Genomic DNA, 21,515 nt, shown 5'->3' with positions numbered 1-21,515 from the left:
ACTTTCAGGCAAGGCTCAAGGAGCGTGGCCCCACATCTCTTTTTTTCTCATCATGGACATTAGGAAGCAAGTCCTGCACAGCTGCTCCGGAATACCACGGATGAGACAGTAGATACCTAGGAGTTAGATGGGACAGGAAAAGGAAGTTCTGGGCTAGAATAAACAAACAAGGGTACTTTCCCTCAAAGCTTTTTAAACTGCCACTAAATGGTCCCAGGATGGTTTTAAAGCAAGTCTTATTAATCTCATTTGCCTAATAGGAATCTGAAGTATAGCTTGCCAAAAACACCTAAGTGGTGTGGAGTGGTCATTAGAACCTGGGGCTCATCTCTGCTGACTCAGTGTTCCTAATTAAGGGTGTTCGGTGGCTAGGATTCTAAGATCCTGTGACAGGTTCTGATGTAAACCTCTCCCCCAGGAAAGGCTTTATATACTACCCCACGTCCAGGTTTCTTGTTCATTCCTGAAATTCCAGTTGGTTTACCTAGCACCTAGTGTTGTTTACAAAAAGGCCACTGTTCTTAGCACTCCAACTGCAGATTACTAAACAGATTAATTTAAAATTAAGCAGATGCTATGGTTCAGTACAAAGCTTACCATGTTTCAGTAAGAAAGGGGAATGATGGCCATATATGCATTACTTACCTCAAAGCATGTTGCAAGAGAATTAGTTAATTGCCATGCTTTGAAATCTCTGGATGAAAGGTGCTTTGGAAGCACAAAAGCATTATCATTTTTCTCATAGGGATTGTCCCTTGATACCCACAGTATATTTTACAGAAGACAAATTAACTGAAGGCTTTTCTTTTATTACATCTAAAGAGCTCTACATAAACAGGTAACATTCAATAGGTAAACAATTTTTTTCCAATGCATGTAATAAATATTTTCACTTGGTACTTTTATACAAACTGACATTGGTCTACTATACATTTTTAAAAGCCATTTTACTGGTTTGGCATGCGGTATGGAAATTCTAAGAGAGAAAGTTTTAAGGCAATGAATCACAGATTTAAGTTCATGGAATTTATGGTAACTTTTATATCTGTTTATATACATTTCCCCTTTGTTAATTAAACAATTAACAGCAGCGCACTCTGGGACCACCAGCTATTCTCCCTCCCTCTTTCTGAAATCCAAGCTTTGTGGTTTTTTTTTTTTAATTAAAAAACAATTCAACACGTATTGATAAAACAAAATTCTTACTAAAATAATTTTAAATGTGCTTTAAAGTCCTGAAGATCTTGAAGTGTCTTATGTATTTAAACTTGGAACTATTTAAAAATGTTCTTTCCACAATTAGTTCATTTAAAATTGGGATATATATTTTCATTCAATTTCAGACATTTGACTCTAAGGAAAATCTGCCAAAAACTCACATTTAACAGAAGCTTAAGTGCAATCTTTCCTAAGTCAGTAATGATACAGAAATGTGATAATGTCTAAGTTAACAGAAGAAAAATTTTAATGCTCAAAATAAATTAGTCAACCAAGTGTGGTTATGGTTAAGGTTCAGACTGTTTTAAAAAGATGTGTCCAATAATGCCCACAAAATGATTAAAAGCCACTTCAACCCTAAGTCAAACAGCTATTTTATCAAAGATGTGTGCGTGGGTGGGTGTGTGTGCATACACCCACCCACCCACACCTATACACAGAGAGTACTGTACAGAAACACAATCCTATGCACAACTATTATGAAAGACCACGGCAAGGGGACGGTGATAGCTTGCTGAAAAGACTCTGAGAACCACAATGTGTCCGCAGACAGCATGTCAACATTGGCATGGGCAGGGAAGCGAGGGTAGGCTAAGGAAAAACCAGATGAAATGACTATGCACTTCTTTTTTTAACTTAGGACAGGGCAGTGCATGACTGTACCAGTAACTAGTACAGATCAAGACAGTTTGATTGACTAGTATCAACCATGAGACCAACAGAATGATAGCTACCACTCAGGCAACACTTTGGAAAGTCAACAGAAAGAAACAAACTCCTTAGAGTGGAATGAACTAAAATCAAAAGACAATCGAATGGTTCATTTCTCCTTGTGGAGACATGACCAAAGCCACTAGACAGACATTTCTTTCTCCCTATTACCTGTTCTTCCCTTAGGTTGGCATAATGCAGGACACTGAGGGAAACTCACCATCCCCAAAACTGGGCTGAAGGAAGGAGAGGGATGGGTTTTCAACTGGATCAAAGTGTTTAGAATTCAGCATCATACACAAAGTTATTGATCAGAATTTTGAGGCCACTAATGACGTCATAAAAACAAACAAAAATACAGAAAACTATTCATTTTAGGTAGCTGAATTAATAGAAATGTTCCCTATTACGTGTGAAATAAGAAGCAACACTCCACAACTTGAGTGATTTCTATCCCAATCTGAATTTAGACACAAATTATGGTACCATTAAATATTAGCCTAAGTTAATATAGCTATGAGAGTTCTTAAAGAGTTTATTCACCATAAGAGCAGATTCATTAAAAAACTTAATTCCTGTTTTTACTGACAATGAATCTTTTGTTTTTATTGCAAATTGTTTAGTGACTATAACTCAGCCATGTATGTGTGGAATACACATGCGTAGGGGAAGACTATATAACTCACGTGTCACTCACACTTGTCTATAAATACATATATACACACACACATATACATATCAACACCAACTTGTTTTTCAAAATTCAAGTCAACAAATTAGTGGCAGAGAGATGCTGTAAAAACAGATATTATTTTTAGATGCCACACAGTCATGTGAACCGTTAATTTTATCATACAACTGAAGATACAGCCATCTTGAATACTACCCGGAAAAAGTAGGTTGCTTGGTTACCACTGCAAGGTTGAAACGACACTTTTATGCACAAAGGTGGTCCTTCATCAACTCTGTGAACAACTCTGAGAACATGAACAGTTGTGAAAGAAAAATCCAGTCTGGGAAACCAGTAATTGTTATGCCCCTTCCTTCTTTTTATCTTTTTTGTTAAACTGGTTAAGCCTCTCCATCAGCTAGAAGATACTTCCCACACCCTCAGGTACTCCCTGAAGAATGTGATACCTTCTCTAATGAGGATTTTGGAACACAAGTAGAACCACCTTCTTTCCCTCCAACCCACACTCATCTCCTGAAAAACAGTTCTCACTATATTTACATGTTCCATTATTAATAAATAGATCAGATTGATCCATGAATTCTAAAAAAAAAAGAAAAATAAATCCACTTTCCTATGTCATGCTTCTCTTTAAAAGGTGAAGAACAAGTAAAACAAACAAGATAGCCAGGCTAAGAAAAAGAAGTACACTCAGAACGAGAGTAAAAATAACCAAGAATCAAGCCTATTTTTGCATTTCAACTGTTTATCAGATAGTGGATTTCTAGACTGACATGTGTGGTGCACTGTATTTTCCAAAGAGAATTCACTTTTAGGATAATTGACTTTCTTTCTTTTTCGAGGTGATGTAACCTTACCTCTGTCAGCTGCACAAGACACCCAACACGGCTTTCTAAGCTATTTTTACTTCCTACTTTGGCATGAAGATCTTATATGAAAACTTTTTACCCTGTGGCCAAAAAGGCAGGTGTTCACAGACTTGGTTTAAATACATAATACTGGCAATCCAAATTTAGAAGAAAGAACTAGACTAAAGTGTATTATTCACAGGTCTGCCAAGCCTACTTTACTCCAAATCCAGACAGCTTTACTCCAAATCTCTAAAACATATTCTCAGGGGGTATCTAGCAAATAAGAGAGAATATGTGATGGAGAACATGCAATTGGGATATCAATAAGGATGCTCATATGTGAGTTCAAGACCTTCAAAGCACTTTGAAAGAAGCAGGCAACTGATTTATCAACTGAATGCAAACTTGGGAGAAGGAACAGTAACAACAGAAAAATATACACAGACACACATACTGAACACACACCCCCACGAGCTAGGTCCTGAAAATACACAGGGAATGCAGTGGGACAGATGAGATTTATAACTTAAGGCTGGATAAAATATGCACACACACAAACAGAATCCAAGTCTGTCCTTTTTAGAAAATGGAAATGAAACTACCCCCCCTGCCCCCTCCCCGCAACAAAGAAAAGCCCACAATTTAAAACTTCATACATGCAATTCCTTTTGTTATTGCAAATAAAATAATGCCATTGAAGTAAAATAAAACCAAAACCATAGGACAAATGATGAAAAAAAATCTTCAGAATCCAGAAAAAAAAAAAAAAATGAACTGAAGGTGGTTTGTGGGTACTGTTTTTTTTTTTTCTTTTTTTCTTTTCTTTCCTTTTTTTTTGGTTTTTTACAAGTGTTTTATCAGACAGGCAGTCTTAGATTTATATACAAAAGTAAAACTGAAAATATAGTTTTGTTCTCTGTACATTTCTTTTAATTTTTTCCCTAAAAAAAGGAAAAAAACACGCTTGTGTACTTTTCTAAACAGAATAAGGTAAAACATAGCACAAAGTTCTCTTCTTTCTGCCAAGTTCATTTAATCTGGGGTGGGGGTGGGAGCAGCAGAGGCAAGGGAATCAGTCCAATGAAATAATGTCTGGTATGATGCCAAAGATGGATGCCGTGTCCGTGCTGCTCCTGTTTGCGACAGTGTGGCTATGGCTCTCCCGCAGGCTGTTGGAGGACACGAGGCTGCTGTTACTGCCACTACTGCTTCCATTGGTGGTTGGCAGAGAAGTACTGCCTCCTGCACTTAACTGATCGAGAAACATCTGCGAGGAGGTATACGGGAAAAACCGAGACGAGTGTAAGAGGTCTTGATCATCTGACACTGCTGCTGCAGCAGCAGCCAGGAGGGAGGTGTTATAATGCTGGTGGGGAACAGAAGACACAAAACCCATCAGTTCTAATTCATAAACCTTCTTAGCAGAACACAGTCCTAAATTTCATATACACTGATTATCTGCTATGTCTGAGATATCTAATAAAATATTTCACAAAATCAAATGGCCTTATGTAATGATCACATCCTTGATCTTGAGAGACATTTCTGTATACCAAATACCAAAATAAAATTGGCACTGTTTTTCATTTTAATTTGTAATGCAAACAATTCTCAAAATTCTATTTCCAAAGAAGCATATGCTCATAAGCAGCAGGAAAGAAGACCGTCCACCCTTTTTCTCTTCTGGAGATATCTGGCAAAGAATTTATCAATTGACTTACTGCCTTGTTTCTTTATGAAAAAGTACTGGAAACCAACAAACAGATACTATTCTTACTATATACTCAGGCATGGTTGAAACAAGGGGATTTTTATTTAAATTCTTAAAACCTTAATAATAATGAGTAGGACTACCCTGATTTTCCTAAGAAATGTATCTTGTCTCTCAGTTACATTATTATATTTTAATGAGCAATTAAAACAGCATTTTTTTCATATAACATACCTGATTGTCTCCTGATAAGAAAGGAAAGAAATCTAATCCTGTGAGAAAAAAAATTATTTTAGTTTTGAAAAACAAAAGAACCCCCCCCCGCCACCTCCCAATCCCCTAATACTCCAGAAACAAAAATCTGAAAATGTTAGTTCTAAATTCATTTAGAATTTAAACAAGACTGGACCTGAATGTTGAATGTCTCCCTCATCTCTAGATTACCAAGGCTGAAGTTCAAGCTTTAGCCATGACTTGCCCTCCTTATAACTCCATCTGTGGGGTCTACGTCATTGCTGCCCTATTGGATCCAACACTGATCCCTTAAACTGACAGAGCACTTTTCACCAAATCTTCTCATTGATTCCTCTTAAGAAACATTTCAAATTACTCTAATTTATTCCTCACAAGCACCTATGAGGTTTGTCATGATTACTAGCCTCATTTTATGAGTGAGAAAGTTTTACGCAGAGGGAAGTTAAGCAAGCTTTAGCACAGATTTTCTTTTTCTTTCTCAAATTTGCCCACTCACCACTAACTGTACCAGATTCTAAGTCAGAGATCCTCCAGTGGTAGGAGTGGGGAAAAGAGATCTGAGGGGCATCTGGTGGCTGGGGTGGTGCATCACAGAATGACCAGCTCTGATCCCTGGCTGCCAGGGAGTCAATGCAAGCTGCCCCTTCTAAGCCCCAATCTTGTCTGTATCACTCAATGGGTAACAGGACGAAGAACAAGAAAACCCATTTGAATAAAATGCCTTACTATGAGATTGCAACTTGGGGGAAAGGACAACAAGCAGATGTAGAGAAAAATATGACAACAACACCGATACTTTGGAGATCCATTCACTGTCTACACTAGAACACATTATAACATGAGGATCTGCAAAATGGATAGCACTGTGGTTCCTGATAGTGAGATCTGGCAGTAGCCTAAGTGAGAAACAGGGCTGCACTGTCTGATAGAGTAGCCACTAACCCCATGATGTGGATCTAAATTCATTAAGATTAAGTAAAATGAAAAACTTCAATTATTCAGTCACACTAGCCCTGTGTCAAAATGCTCAATAACTCTATGTGGCCAATGGCCACTATAAATTACAGCATTTCCCCTCACTGCAGAGTTCTTCTGGACACAGCTCAGAGAGGGTTTTCCTAACAATCACTAAGAATCTACTCAACTATCTCAGCTTCCAAGAATCTCTGTGTCGGATTCTTAGTCCCAGATTTTTCTGTAGGGGAGGGGTGGAGGGAAACTTCCACTTTACATTTTTGTATTAAATTTTCTACAATGAGCATATATCATTTTTAGAATAAAAATATTCTTAGATATACAAATTATTAAATTACGAAGATATAGGAGAACAACCTTTTGATAATGTAAATAATTATAATCAACTCAAAATACATTGTGCAGTGAGTCTGCTGACATTTCAAACTACTTTTAGAAGAATCAGGTTCACTGGAACAAAAACTATAACTTGCCAATATCTCAATTCAGTACTATTCATTTATTTATTTATTTATTTTAAAAGATTTTATTTATTTATTCATAAGATACACACACACACAAACACACACACACAGAGAAAGAGAGAGAGAGGCAGAGACACAGGCAGAGAGAGAAGCAGGCTCCATGCAGGGAGCCCGATGTGGGACTCGATTCCGGGACTCCAGGATCATGCCCTGGGCTGAAGGCAGGTGCCAAACCATTGAGCCACCCAGGGATCCCCCTCAATTCAGTACTATTTAAAAGATAACACAACATAGTTACCCACAATGCCTGTTGCATTATAACTGGATTCAGGGAACACAGAATAATTTTTATAAATATCAAAATTCAAAGCAACATATTGAAAGTCACCCCAAAACAATCTGCAGACTATTTTGAAGCTCACAAAACCTAAAGATTATCATACTACTTTCACCACTGGTAGTAAAATAATGGTTACTGATGAAGGTACAAACAAGAAATTGGATCTCTATTTATTTATGACCACAGTATATATATTTCTCCCAGTTCCCTAGGCCAAGCCACCGCTTTTTCAGTCTTTCCATTCTTCCTTAGACTCACCCAGAGGAAGACCATGTAGATGAAACATATTCATAATGCTATGTGACAAGAGAGAAGAACCGGTGACTCACCTTGTAGGTCATAAGGCATGGGTGTCATGTGGAAAGGATGCCTGTAGTCTTGGATGAGGGATGTATTAATGTAGCTTGTGTCTACAGCAGGGAGGCTCGGGGTGCGGGACACTGGAGATGCTTGATGTGGAAGACTTAATATGCTAGAAGGAAAGGTTCACATAATTTTCATGAGTCAGTTGAACTTCTAAGTTTAATAAGGGACTGCATCTCACAAAATGAATCCTAGGTTTTGTGCTGAAAATAAAAAGACAAGCAAAATAATATATAATTTAGACTATCTTCATTACTAGGAGATAATCTGTATATACAGTAGCGCTTTCCAGGGGCTAAAGGGAGAAATGGATGGGTGCAGCAGCATATCCAACATTCATATATACCAAGCTGTCTCACCTACACTTTCTGAATGCACAGAGAAAGCATGGCTGAGACACTTCAGTAAGACATGAGTGAAAGGTATCTATAGCAGCTGCAATTCTGAAAACTTTTAAAAGTAAACACTAGAGTGCTGTCTAGTAAAGTATAGGTAAATCCTTGCAAAGAAAACACATACAGACAAGCCTGGGGGACAGTAGCAATCTGAGCAGTGGAGTTAACACCTGGCCCTCAGACTTGTAAGCTTTATGGAACAGAGACGAAGACAAGGAACTGTTTACCCTGGTGTCCCTAATGCCCTGCACGCTCACCAGCACATTGTTTGCATACAAGGCCTGCTAAATGAATGAAGGCAGCAAGATAAGAAGAGATGCTTCAAAATAAACAGGTGGTGGTGGAGAGGGAGAACAGAACTGAGGGAGGTTATGAGAGGGGAAGAGAACAAAATGAGGGATTCTGGAAGAACAGCATGAAATGTTTAAGTAGCTGAGAAGTTAAACCTTTTTTCTTTTTTAAAAAAGATTTATTCCAGAGAAAGAGAGAGCAAGCGAGCATGAACAGGTGAGTGAGCAGGGGTGAGAAGATCCCAAGCAGATACCACACTGAGTATCCCACTGAGTATCCCATGACTCCAACATCATGACCTGAGCCAAAACCAAAAAGTTGGATGCTTAACCGACTGCACCACCCAGGCGTCCCTAAATCCTTTTTCTTTACAAAAAATTAAGTAAAAAGCAAAAAGGAGAAAAAGAAATGAAAAAAAGAAGAACTGAAATGATTTTGAAAAGAAAAAGAAAGAATTCTAATATAAATATAGAGTCTAAACTCTTTAAGGTTAGGATGGTACTTACTCATTTTATTAAGCACAACCACAGAAGGGGCTAATAGGCATATAAATTATGGAAAGTAAAGAGAAAATAGGGTATAAAGAGGCTGATTTTTGCTTGTAAAACATATAAAGTACTTGGGTGTGGAGATCAACTTCAATGGTGTAATCCAAGTTCAGAATATTTCAAAAGAGGCCAAGGCTGGATTTTCAGGAATAGAATTCTAGTTATGGCCATCTACCACATTTTTATGAATGAGATATGAAGCATAAAATATACTCTCATTTACCTCATAAAAATGTTTTGTCTAATGGAAACTTAATTAAACCTCTTACATCTATAAAAAGTACCATTTTCCATTAGCTGTCTCTTCTGACAATGCCTAAGGGATTATAAGAGAGAAGAAAGCAGATCAGATATGTTAGCCTTTGAAAACATCTTGGCATACACCACACAGCAAAGGGAATTTCTGGATGAATACTAAACACTCGGTGGCTGAAGACAGTAAAATGTTTTACATTTACTAGTGTTTGCCTCTAATTCCTAACTGGCAACTTTTCTTTCAATTTTGTGATAATATTCTGAACATGCATTTCCACCTTTACATTGCACAGTAACAAATACAATATGCTTAGGGTTTAAGTTTTTATTTATTGGCTAGTTATTCTTGCAAAATGGCCACTAGTGTTGAATATGGCATTATCCTTCTAAAAATGTCATAAACTTTCAGGTTGCTTGTTTTTATAGGAAAATAGAGAAAGGTCTGGCATTTGTAAATATCATATCTGGATTTAATTGGTTACTCGGAAGCTTAGGAAGTAGTTAATGCATTTAATGTAATTTTTTAAACATAATAAACACACCTGTTTTTGGAAAAACAGCAAAGCAAACATCTAAAGATCTGAAATATTAGATTTCTAAACACTCAAAAGTTTCTTTTAAGGAAACGTTTATAGTCAAGAGAGCAAAATTATGGCATAGTTTATATATATATGTATGTGACTACTATAAATATTCTAAAGAGTAGAACGAACTTATACACAATGGTGCATTTAACCCATAAAAAGTATTTATATACCCAGAGATTTATGAAATACCTTTTAATGTTGCAATTATGGCATCTAAAAAAATAATACGATAATATGTGTTTGGCCATAGTATGGTTGGATAATGAATACAAAATATCTCAGAATCAAGATTCTATTGATATTTGTTCTAACTATAGCAGCTTCTGGCAATTTGACTTTTCTTTTTCTCCCACTCATATTCATAAAATAAGTTGGTGTAATAATAAGGTCAGTCTTATTGGGGAACAGCCATCAAGGTAGGCTTTCATCAGAGGTAAGTTTTCATAAAGTAGGATTTAAAGTAGAATTACTGTTTAGATAATTCTTTTTTTCTTTTTTTTTTTAAGAATGACATTGCTATTAATGTCTTTATTGCTGTCTGATGTGTGCTGATAGCTACTCTAGAGTGAAAATACCAACTCGTGTAACAGGGTTTTATTGTATTATGAAGATTCCTCAAACAAAGTTTGTTTCTAACAAGTGAGTTATGTATTTATCACAATTATGCTTTTACTGTTGCAACTCTTACCTTTCAAATAACTACAAACATCCTCAAATAGAAGATCTTTTATCTCATCAAACAGTCTCAAACCTGAAAAGGATTTCACTCCAAGCATGAAAATGCCTGCTTTGGGTCTGATGTTAACTCTCTCTCTTGAACCCTGAAATCTCGCAACAATGCCTTCTGTGGACCTTCCTTCTCACTTAACATTCTTTCTTCAGGCACTACTGTTTGTTGGAAGGAGATTTTTTGAATAGCTCCTATTCAGTTCCAATAAGCTACACCATTCTCCTGATACATACCTAAAAAGGGCACACCTATTTCTAGATTTACCTTTAGTGTGCTACAATTGTGCTTTAGTAAAACATGCAATCTCTTTGTTGAGAATCCTTGGTTTGTCTCATGAGGCTGAGTCTATTTAAGAGTACACCTAGAGCTAGCTACTTGTTTTACCATCTTCTACAAAACGCTAAACTCTTTAAGGTTAGGACGGTACTTACTCATTTTATTAAGCACAAGGTGTTTTACCTAAAGTAGATAACAATGTTTGCTAAACTGAACTGAAGCATAACCAAGGTACATTATTACTGATATGAAACTAATAGGAAATATGGGAAATGAGTCTGCAAAACAAAAAGCACTGTGCCCTGCAACTTCAGTCTCCAACTTCTTTCACTGCCAACTTCAAACACTATGAGGCAGGTTTAAAGCATTCCCCTGGTCTTCCTACTTGAAAGACTCAACTCAGGATTAATCTTACAGCATACATTTCCAGTTTGAGTAAATGTTCTAAATCCTATGAGCAACATTAAGATTCCGTAAGAACTGAAGAGGTTTCTCAGTCCCTACTCCTGAATCAGACTTGGGGGAATAGGGGAGTGATGTGTGTTTTAATGAGCCCTCTGGGTGACTCTGCTGTACACCAAAGTTTGAGAACCCCTGTACTAGAGTATCCTTTGGTATGATAAATACTGTATCCAAGGAACTCCTTTAATGTATTACCCCAGCCCCTCAAGAATATCACACACCTGGGGAAAAGCCAACCTACACTTTGATTACTCAGTTAAGTTTTACAATCATGCATAATCATTTTATTAGGCAGATCTTTTAAATCGTATTGCAAAATTAACTCTCACAATGACTTTTTAAGGTCTCAGTACTTACCCTTTATTATTTAGTGGTGATGTGGGAGATAGGGAAGGACAGGTCCTCTTGGCAGAAGGCTCTTCCTCCTCTTCATCAGAGGAACTGTCTATGGTTAAGTCAATCACCTCTACTTTCTTATTTTTATTTGAGGACTGGTGGTGAGAAGCCACCTGATGCTCCAATGTGGAGCTCAAGCATCCTGTGTGGGAATGATCAAAACACAAGGCAAAAAGGACATATGATACGTCTCTTTTTTCCTCAGTGTGCCTATGGATGAGTTTATCAATTACGGGGTAGGAATACAATATTGCTGGGGTCTGAGAGTAGCTCCAGTTTCCTAAGCTTAAAACTACTACTTTATTATTGGTTGTTAAAGATTTTCTTTGTTTGTAAGACAATTCTGAATTACGGCAAACAATCAAAATATATGTCTACTTCAGAATAAAAGCAGTTTGAGGGTAAAGACTATATATTACATATGTACTTGAGATACTTAAGAAATGTATGGTAATAGCTTCTTTCCAGCAAAAACAACTAAAAATCAGAAAAACAATAATATAAATGAATCTTTCTTTACCAAATCTCTTAAAAATCCAAAATTACCATTTCAAAAATATGAACTTACAAATGACTTAGTAGATTATGTTACTTTTAAATCTTGTATCCCAGGGACGCCTGGGTAGCTCAGTGGTTGAGTGTTTGCCTTTGGCTTAGGGCGTGATCCCAGAGTCCCAGGATCAGGTCCTGCGTCAGGCTTCCTGCATGGAGTCTGCTTCTCCCCCTGCCTATGTCTCTGCCTTTCTCTCCCTGTGTCTTTCATGAGTAAATAAATAAAATCTTTAAAACAAAATAAATCTTGATTCCCCAAATTTTTAAAGTTGGCAAAGTGAATTTAAAAGGAGTTTTACTGCTTCTGAACATTCTTAAAAAATATTTTATTTATTTATTTGACAGAGAGAGAACAAGCAGAGTGAGTGGCAGGCAGAGGGAGAGGGAGAAGCAGGCTTCCCAATGAGCAGGGAGCCCCGAAGTGGGGCTCAATCCCAGGAACCCAGGATCATGACCTAAGCCAAAGGCAGATGCTTAACCGACTGAGGCACCTAGATGCCCTCTACTTCTGAACATTTAGTCAATAATTTAATAATAGTTTTTGAGCTACCCATGAACTGCTGAGTTTTTCAGAAGTGTATACTTTTTTTTAAAAAGTTTTTTTTTTTCCCCCCCAGTAATCGCTACACCCAATGCGAGGCTCAAACTCACAAATCCGAGATCAAGAAAGTCACGTTTTGCTGAGATGAGCCAGCCAGGTGCTCCCGGAAATATATACGTTTTAATACTGAAAAGCAGGGCTAGCAGCGGTAAACCGCTACTGAAAAGCTGGCTCCCCCAACAGCAGGGAGACTGCCCCACCCTTCTGGAAAACCAGTACTCACCATCAACTCCATTGTACGAGGCAGAGACTTCCTGTACTTCCTTTTTTGATCTCATAGGTGCCCAAGAGCCATCTTCCTTAAACTGTATCTCATCGCAGTCTGTACAGTACTTTAGGATTTCCATAAACAAGCTACAAAAAACATGTGGTCTTTTGAATATCACATTGTGTATGAAAACAGGCTAAAGTACTGCTGTTCAAAAAACATTCCGACCTCCAATGTTTTGTACACGTATAGATGAGAAAGAAGAAAGAATAGACAAGTTGTATTTGTTCTTAAAACCTATATTGGGGAAATATTACTTAGATTATGGGTACCCTATACAAGGTACCTTATATAACCATGAAAAATGAGGTTTTCAAATATTTTAATACTGTGGGAAAATATTTCACAGGAAAGTGGGAAGAGGCCAAGAAAATAAAATTCTACATTGTAAAAATAAAATTCTGTGGGCGAATGGTATACAAAGAGCAGTTATTTCTGAGTGGTGACATCATGACTATTTCTTTTTCTCCTTTATATTCTTGTGCATTGTCCAAATTGTCTACAATAAGCGTATCTTATTGAAGCAATACATACAAAAATATGTACTGAATGTTACCTCTCCTTGAAAAATATGCAGATATTAAGAAATGAGATTTGCAAAAATATGTAAAACTGTCCAATTCTGAAATGAAGCCAAAGGATAAAAAATATTAATACTGTACAATCCAGTCAGAAAATACATCAGAAAGCCCTTTTATTTTCCTATGTTTTTCCATTTTTCTTTAGATGTGTATATAAATACATGTATGCATATGCGGCTTTTAAAATAAAAAAGGAAAAAATTGATGGAGCACTATACAGCGCTGGTAAAGTATTACTCAATTTATTTTATTATTATTATTTTTTAAATATTTTTTTTATTTTTAAATGAGAGACAGAGGGTGGAGGGGCAGAGACACAGGCAGAGGGAGAAGCAGGTTCCATGCAGGGAGCCTGACATGGGACTCGATCCCGGGTCTCCAGATCAGGCCTGGGATGAAGGTGGCGCTAAACAGTTGAGCCACCCGGGCTGCCCAGTATTACTCAATTTAGATTTATTAATGATCACCGTCATTTCTCAATGATTAAATGTAAAACATTTAAGTGACACATTTACGTTTTTCCCATGATTGGTCTGCTATTTTTCAAGCTCGAGGTGACACTATATTGCTAAATGTATCCCCTTCCTAATAGTACATCTTCAGACTCCTAGGTTTTCTCAAATGCTGTAGGTAAGCTGCCTTAAGTGTTTCGCTGGAAGTATAGGAACTGTCAAGAAGATCCTTCTTTCCGCAATTTATTTTTGTTCAGTGGCAAAAAGGACAAGGAAGGAGGCTAGTGGATAAGGGGTACATTTAGAGAAACATTCCAAGATGTCTGGAAGGAGAGATAAAACATAAGAGTGTTAAATAAAAAAAAGAGAGACTGTTATGACTGTTATGATGCTGTAGGTGAACAAGAAAGACAAAGACAAGTATTTCAGAGGAAACAGAGAAACCAAGAAAGCTGCTATTCAGCATGCTGATCAGTTTAGGCAGTCTTTACAGTGGGGAATAGGTATGATGAACCATGACTGAAGCAAGAGAAAAATCTGCAAAAACAGGTTAACTTCCACTAAAAAGTCCAATTTGGGTGAGCTTAAGTTAACCAGAGTTTCACAGTGCTTTCACTCTTTCTCTAAGGTCTGCATGGCTTGGGGTAGATGGATTCATGTGAGAAAAAGGTGTAAGCATACCCTGCTCAGAACCAATGGTACTTTAAATGGTAAAAGTAAGGAGACACAAATGGTAAAGGATGCACTTCCCAAATAGGAGGATGTCAGTTTAAAAAGGAAAAATACTCGTGATAGTACTTACTTTGAAAAGTGTGAATTTCTAGAATCAAGAAAATCCTAAAAATGTATTACTCAGAAAACACTACCTGTAGAATTTTCAACCTAAACCTGGTTGGATAACAAATCCAGATAACAGATGGCCATTCCATGGTAAACACTTTAAATTGACATACCCATCAATAATAAGGTGTTCGTATGGAGCCTTCTTATCACAGACAGGACAAACCCAGGTTGGTTTTTTCTCATTCATCTGAATATAAAGAGTTGCATCAAAACACTGCAGATGAGAACATGTCAGGGCCCGACATGGAATTGTCAGCCGCATTTTACCAAGCTTTAAAAGAGGGAGACAAAAGTAAATATTAGACAACTGTTATTCAATTTAAGTTTTGATAAAAATCTCCTGAAACACAGTATGTATGTATTCTAACTTAAAGCATATTATATTTACTTTCTGTCAATATGGAGGAACATTAAACACATTTTCTATGAAACCTACATGTTAAAAAATTATACTATATCTTTAGATATTAAACACAGTGACTATGGAAGTCTACAGCAAGGGTTATTCCCACCCTCATCCCCAAGCTCACAGATCAGCTTATGGAGTAAAGAATCATGAACTCCTTAAAATGATATGCAAAATTCTGTAAGTTTGTGCATTTCCCTAGGGATAGCACTTTAAGAGTTTTAAAATTTATTCATTTGAAAGAGAGAGAGAGGGAAAGAAAGAGAGCATGCACACACATGTGCACAAGTGTGGGAGGGAGGGGCAGAGCAGGAAGGAGATGCATACTCCCCACTTAGCAGGGGGTCCAATGCTGGGGCTCAACCCCAACCCTGGGATCACGACCTGAGGCCAAAGCAGACCCTTAACCGACTGACCCACACAGGTGCCCCACCAAATTCTTAGAGTAGTCTGTGATCCAAAAAAGTTTAAGAATCACTTTACTAGGGATTTGGGAAGTGGAAAAACAATGTCTTATTAAATACTACAGGATACAGATATAAAGACATTCACCGTGATCTCTGAATGACAGCGGTTCACAGGTCAAAACAGAACGAAGGGCAAGCACTCCCCAGGATGTTTGGCACAGTTGCCAAATGGCAGCTCCGAGACAGAAGTCAAGAGTGTGCACTCTGTATTTCTTCCCTCACGGGGCACACCATCAGAGACAATTCAGCAAACATCCCTTAGACCTCTAGCATGTCCACCATGTTATGAGACTTTCTCTTCTCACCTTGAAATGTTGCTTAGGCTGAGGTTAAGTAGAACCTGTCCCATGAAAAATGAAACCTACTTCATCCAGTCCCTGAGCTGCTGCTAGCTTGGGCCCAGGGGACAGACACTGCACTGAGAGCTGTCCCATCACAGCTCCTTCCCTGGAGGTCACCTCACAGAGTGCAGCTGGGTTACCACCATGGGGCCCTGGTAAGCAACTATGGCCATACAGTAGAGAAGTTATCTACTTTGAATAACCACACTGTTTGCTAACCAGGAAAAGATTTCTCACATACTTGCGAGCTTGAAAAACAAAAAGGCTTGAAAAGGATATGAGTTAGATGAGGAAAAAAGGAGGAAAAGGATTTTGGCTAAGAAGAATTTCAGGGAAATGTGCAATTTCCTACTCTACCAAGGAAATTAAGTGTCATTTGTGGCCTTAAATTATTGTTCTGGTACCAATGATTTACTGTGCCTCTAGGAAAGCCACTTAACCTTTCTGGGCCTCTTTTTCTATCTCCAAAGTAACACTGTTTCCTCCTTACTTCAACAGGATGTACTGATGAAGAATAAAACAGGACCCAGACTGTGCTATAAGCTTGTGAGAAGGGAGTAATGCCAACTTAGAGTGTCAGAAGTTTGGACAGGAAAGACAGAAAACTGACAGCTCCCTTCTCTGGGTGCCCAACTCTACCCTGTGCACTACTAGGTACTACTTGTTTATATATGTGTTTCCTCCTACGAGATGTACTGCTATACATGAGACTTGGTTTCTTATTCCTGGCACTTGGAACTGTATGTGCTACACAGCAGGAAGATGGTCATGTGTGTGGACTAATAATGCCTTGGCTGTACTTCACTGACCAGCTCTAGGATGGACCGGACCACTCATGGAGTGTAGGGGGCTGTATGCAGTACTTTATGAGGCAATTCAGAGTATGAATTCTGGAGTCAGACTACCTAAATTTGAATTTACTTACTGTGGGAATCCTGAATCTCATTTAGTCTCCCCGAGTCTAGCTTTGTAAAATGGCGATAAAAATACCATCTATGTCATAAGATTGTGGGATTTAAATTATGTTATGTTTATTGTATACTGCCTGACATATAGTAAACTAGTGCTCAATGTATGTCACCTATTATAATTAAAGTACAGAAACATTATCTGTTTCAAATTACTTTGTAAGCTAGTAGGAGACACACCCACATTTCAGCTCAGCCATTCTTCCATTCTAGCTCACCTAATATTTAACAACTCTTTCCTCTATTTTACTACTATTCAATTTTTATGATTTGATTTATATGAACACCTGATGAAAAGGCAAAAAAGAACAAAGCAGTTCTTATAACACAAGAATCATCTATTTACTGTCAGCCAAAATACACTGCATTATTCCAGAAATATTTTCCAAATAACAATCTGCTTGGTGGCGTTAAATTAAATTTTTATATCTGAAAGCAGACCTTCACTTACCTGAAGTGCAAATTCCTACTGAGCAGGTATTTTTGCTACTGCCTAAATACTAAGTAGAGAAATCACTGGCTGGAAAATCCTTTACAAATACAGTAATCATAGACAAAGTCCACGAATTGCAGAATTAGTAGGCCATTTTGGATAGCTTATGAAGACAGCAGATAAGAAGGTAAGACATAAAGTCTGATTCAGAATCCAAGCCATAGGCTGTAGAATGTATACTCTGAAAAGCAGTTATTCTCTACACAATCATCTCACAGACTTTTCTCCCTCTAAGCCTCACTTGTCAGCTCATCTTTTTGGTGAGAGAGTTACTTTCAGGGCCTGATGATCAGCCACACTTGACAAATTTACCCAGAGTTTTAAGGAACATTGTTATGTGAAGGATGCAGGAAAGACATTTATAAATGGTTACAGAAAAGGAAAAGTTCACTTCCAAATGAGCTGTTTATTAGCTGTCACACAAATGCTTTGCTTCCCAGAATCACTAAGTAATAAGTGTTTTATGATAATACTCCTCATATTTCTGATTTTAAAAACAGTTTCTAAATCCTAAACACTTATCTACAAATGGATACTGATTAACATGGTATCAGGAAAAAAGCAGAGTTTTAAACATCTTCATAATTACCAATTTCCCTTTTTCCTTCATAGGGCATCAACCCCCAAACAAGTCTCTCAATGCCACTAAATTTACTATGACATAATAGTACTATTTAGTAACTGACGAGGCTGCAAAAGAAAATACCCTACACCTAGATACGTTGAAACTAGCTTACATCAAAAGGGCCCTAAAAAGTCAAGAACATGTATTTTTTCCTTGTAAAAAGAAAAGAACAGTGATATCAAGAATAATTTCACAACTTCTTCATTATCATCAACAGTATTTCATAAATAAATTTCCAAGGGTTTTTTTTTCTTCTATCAACTCCAAGTCATTTGTATAGAAGTTCATAGGTCTGGGGAGTATTTCACAAAGTAGGTTCTTAAACATTCCTCCAGTTGTATTTTTTTTTAAAGATTTATTTATTTTAGAGAAAGAGAGAGTGAGCACAAGTGGGGAAACAGGAGAACCGCAAGCAGACACCTCACTGATCATAGAGCTAGATGCAGGGACAATGAACACAAGGCTCAATCTCACAACCCTGAGATTGTGACATGAGCCGAAACCAAGAGTTGGATGCTCAACCGACTGAGCCACCCAGGAGCCCCTCTTCCAGCTGTATTTTTAATAAATCAGAACTAAAAAATACCTAAAGAGCAAAAACATTTCTAATTATTTTCATTGCCTTTAGCTAAATGGTACACAAACAACAGGAACTCATTTATTTTGAGCTGTGTATATCACAAGGGCAATTCAAATGCACAGTCAGATATCATATTTACATAGTTCAAAGAGAACAAATCTCTTTTATTATTCTATAAATTTGATATATAGAAGAGTTGTCGTTACCAAGTTCTACTTTTTGGAGTAAAAACATACCTAAAATATATTGTCTTAATGTTCCAGAATAATTGTAAAGGGATTTTCCCTTCGGCCAAATAGAAATCCATAAAAGTATTATAATTATGGATTTTATATATATAGTTGTTTTTTTCTATAATCTGAATTTTAAAAGCAGATGTCAATTTAAAATGAACTGCTAAAGCTGTTGCAACTAAAAAAAGGGAGGAAACGGGGGCGATAAGGCAAGAAACATTAAAGTTGGCCCATTATTAAGAGGTGCAACAGGCAAAACGTGATTAATATTTTCTAATAAGACAGGGCAGCCCTGGTGGCTCAGAGGGTTAGTGCCACCTTCAGCCCAGGGTGTGATCCTGGAGACCGGGGATCAAGTCCCACATCAGGCTCCCTGCATGGAGCCTGCTTCTCCCTCTGCCTGTGTCTCTGCCCCTCTCTCTCTCTATTTCTCATGAATAAATAAATAAAATCTTTAAAAGTATATAATTTTCTAATAAGATAAAGATCACCTGAACTATAAAATCCAAAACTAGTTCTCTAAGTAAAAACGCCAAGATTTATAGCACAATGCTTATCTATATGAATAAATGCTTCATCTAATGATATAAACATCACATATATTAGAACAACTATAAACACTTTTAAAAGGAGACTGCAGAAAAACAAGACTTCTTCTATTGATTTAAATGGAAAATGAAGTTTCTGCACTTTACTAAATTTCTCGGTCTCTGAACTGGTATTTTCTAATGGAATGGGATGGTAAAAAATCACATGGAGGAGGAAAATAGATACAAGGGTTTGGGGGAAGGAGGGTAGGATAAACAGGTTACTTTTTTTTTTTTTTTTTTTTAAATCTTTGTCTTCTTCCTACCTTCCACTTCCTTGGTCTGTGAGCCATTTTCCTAATGTTAAAAAAAAAATGCCAGCTTCCTTTACACTATAATCTGTTATAACATTTATCTTAATGTTCTTACTTAAGAACCCACCCCATGACTCTGGCCTGTATTTTCTATCGTGGTAAAAACATGTAATATTAAATTTACCACCTTAACCATTTTGAAGCATTCAATTCAGTAGTGTTAAGTATATTCACCTTGTTGTGCAAGAGACTTCTTGAACTTTTTCATCTTCTAACGCTGAAACTTGATATCCACTAACACTAATTCCCCCTCCCCCCTAATCCTTGGTAACCACCTTTTATTTTGTTTCTATGGTCTTGACTGCTTTAGATACTTCATATGAGTGGAATCACAGTGCTTATGTTCTTGTGACTGGCTTATTTGTTTATCAGAATGATTTAGAGGTTCATCCATGTTGTAGCATAGGACATGGCTTTCTTCTTTTTAAATGGTGCATAGTATTCCACTGTATATACATATTTACCACATTTTCTTTATCCATTCATCTCTCAAAATACATTTGGGTTGCTTCTACCTCTTAGCTATTGTGAATAATGTTGTAATGAACATAGGTGCACAAATATTCTCTTTAGAGATCCTGCTTTGAATTCTTTTGAATATATACCCAGAGGAGGAACTACTGGAGCATATGGCAAAACTTTTTTTTTACTTTTTTGGAGAAACTTCCACACTGTTTTCCAAAATGGCTGCAGCATTTTACATTCCCACCAACAGTGTACAAGGGTTCGTTCCAGTGTCTTTACATCCTCACCAACATTTGGTATCTACTCTTCTTTGGATAGTGGCCATCCTGATGGGTATGAAATTAATAATTCATGTGGATTTTATTTGCATTTCCTTAGTGATTTGCAATGGAGAACATCTTTCCATGTGTTTGTGGCCATTTGTAAATCTTCTTTGGAGAAATGTCTATTCAAGTCCTTTGCCCATTTTCCAATCAGGTTGTTTGTTATTGTTGAGCTGGAGAAGTTTCTTATATATATATATTTTTAAGATTTTATTTATTTATTCATGAGAGACATAAAGAGAGAGAGAGGCAGAAACACAGGCAGAGGGAGAAGCAGGCTCCATGCAGGGAGCCCGATGTGGGACTCGATCCTGGGACTCCAGGATCATGCCTTGAGCCAAAGGCAGATACTTAACCACTGAGCCACCCAGGCATCCCAAGTTTCTTATATTGTTAACCTCTTATCAGATATATGATTTGCAATGATCTCCCACTCCATAGGTTTTTTCACTCTCATTTTTTTTTTTTTGACATGCAGATTTTAAGTTTGGTATAGTCCTTCTATTTTTGCTTTGCTACTTACATTTTTGGTGTTATGCCCAAGAAATCACTGTGAAATTCAATCAAACTATCCCCCTACATTTTCTTCTAAGAGTTTAAAAGTTTAAGGTCTTTAATTCATTTTGAGTTACTTTTTTACATGTGGTAGAAAGGCCCAACTTCCTTACTTTGCATTTAAATACCCAGTTTTCCAGACACCATTTGTTGAAGAGACTTTTTTCCCCCTTGCATAGTCTTGGCACCCCTGTTGAAAGGTAACTTGGTCCATAAATGCAAGAGTCTGTTTCTGGGTTCCCTATTCCATTATTATAGTCAACACTATTTGTCTTTATTTCTGTACCACATCATCTTAACCATAATTACTGTTGCTTTGTAGTATGTTTTGAAATCAGGGAA

General features: G+C 37.1%; 1 protein-coding gene across 6 annotated transcripts in view; it reads right to left on the bottom strand.

Annotated features, from left to right (window-relative positions):
• Nucleotides 1-788: 788 nt before the first annotated feature.
• Nucleotides 789-21,515, bottom strand: part of PIAS1 (protein inhibitor of activated STAT 1) — a 116,137-nt gene continuing 95,410 nt past the window's right edge. For 5 of the 6 annotated variants that reach the window (XM_025472362.3, XM_025472364.3, XM_025472361.3 and 2 more), the window contains 6 exons: nucleotides 14,927-15,087; nucleotides 12,896-13,026; nucleotides 11,481-11,661; nucleotides 7,546-7,688; nucleotides 5,417-5,454; nucleotides 789-4,837 (listed from right to left, as the gene is read on the bottom strand). In XM_025472362.3, the coding sequence (XP_025328147.1) occupies nucleotides 4,544-4,837; nucleotides 5,417-5,454; nucleotides 7,546-7,688; nucleotides 11,481-11,661; nucleotides 12,896-13,026; nucleotides 14,927-15,087 (948 nt within the window). In that variant the 3' untranslated portion in view covers nucleotides 789-4,543. The remainder of the gene's footprint in view (nucleotides 4,838-5,416; nucleotides 5,455-7,545; nucleotides 7,689-11,480; nucleotides 11,662-12,895; nucleotides 13,027-14,926; nucleotides 15,088-21,515) is intronic. The other variant, XM_049104106.1, reaches the window with a different exon arrangement.

This window comes from Canis lupus, chromosome 30 (assembly GCF_003254725.2).
Source record: "Canis lupus dingo isolate Sandy chromosome 30, ASM325472v2, whole genome shotgun sequence".
In the NCBI taxonomy this organism is placed as follows: domain Eukaryota; kingdom Metazoa; phylum Chordata; class Mammalia; order Carnivora; family Canidae; genus Canis; species Canis lupus.
This window is presented reverse-complemented; position numbering and strand designations above follow the sequence as displayed.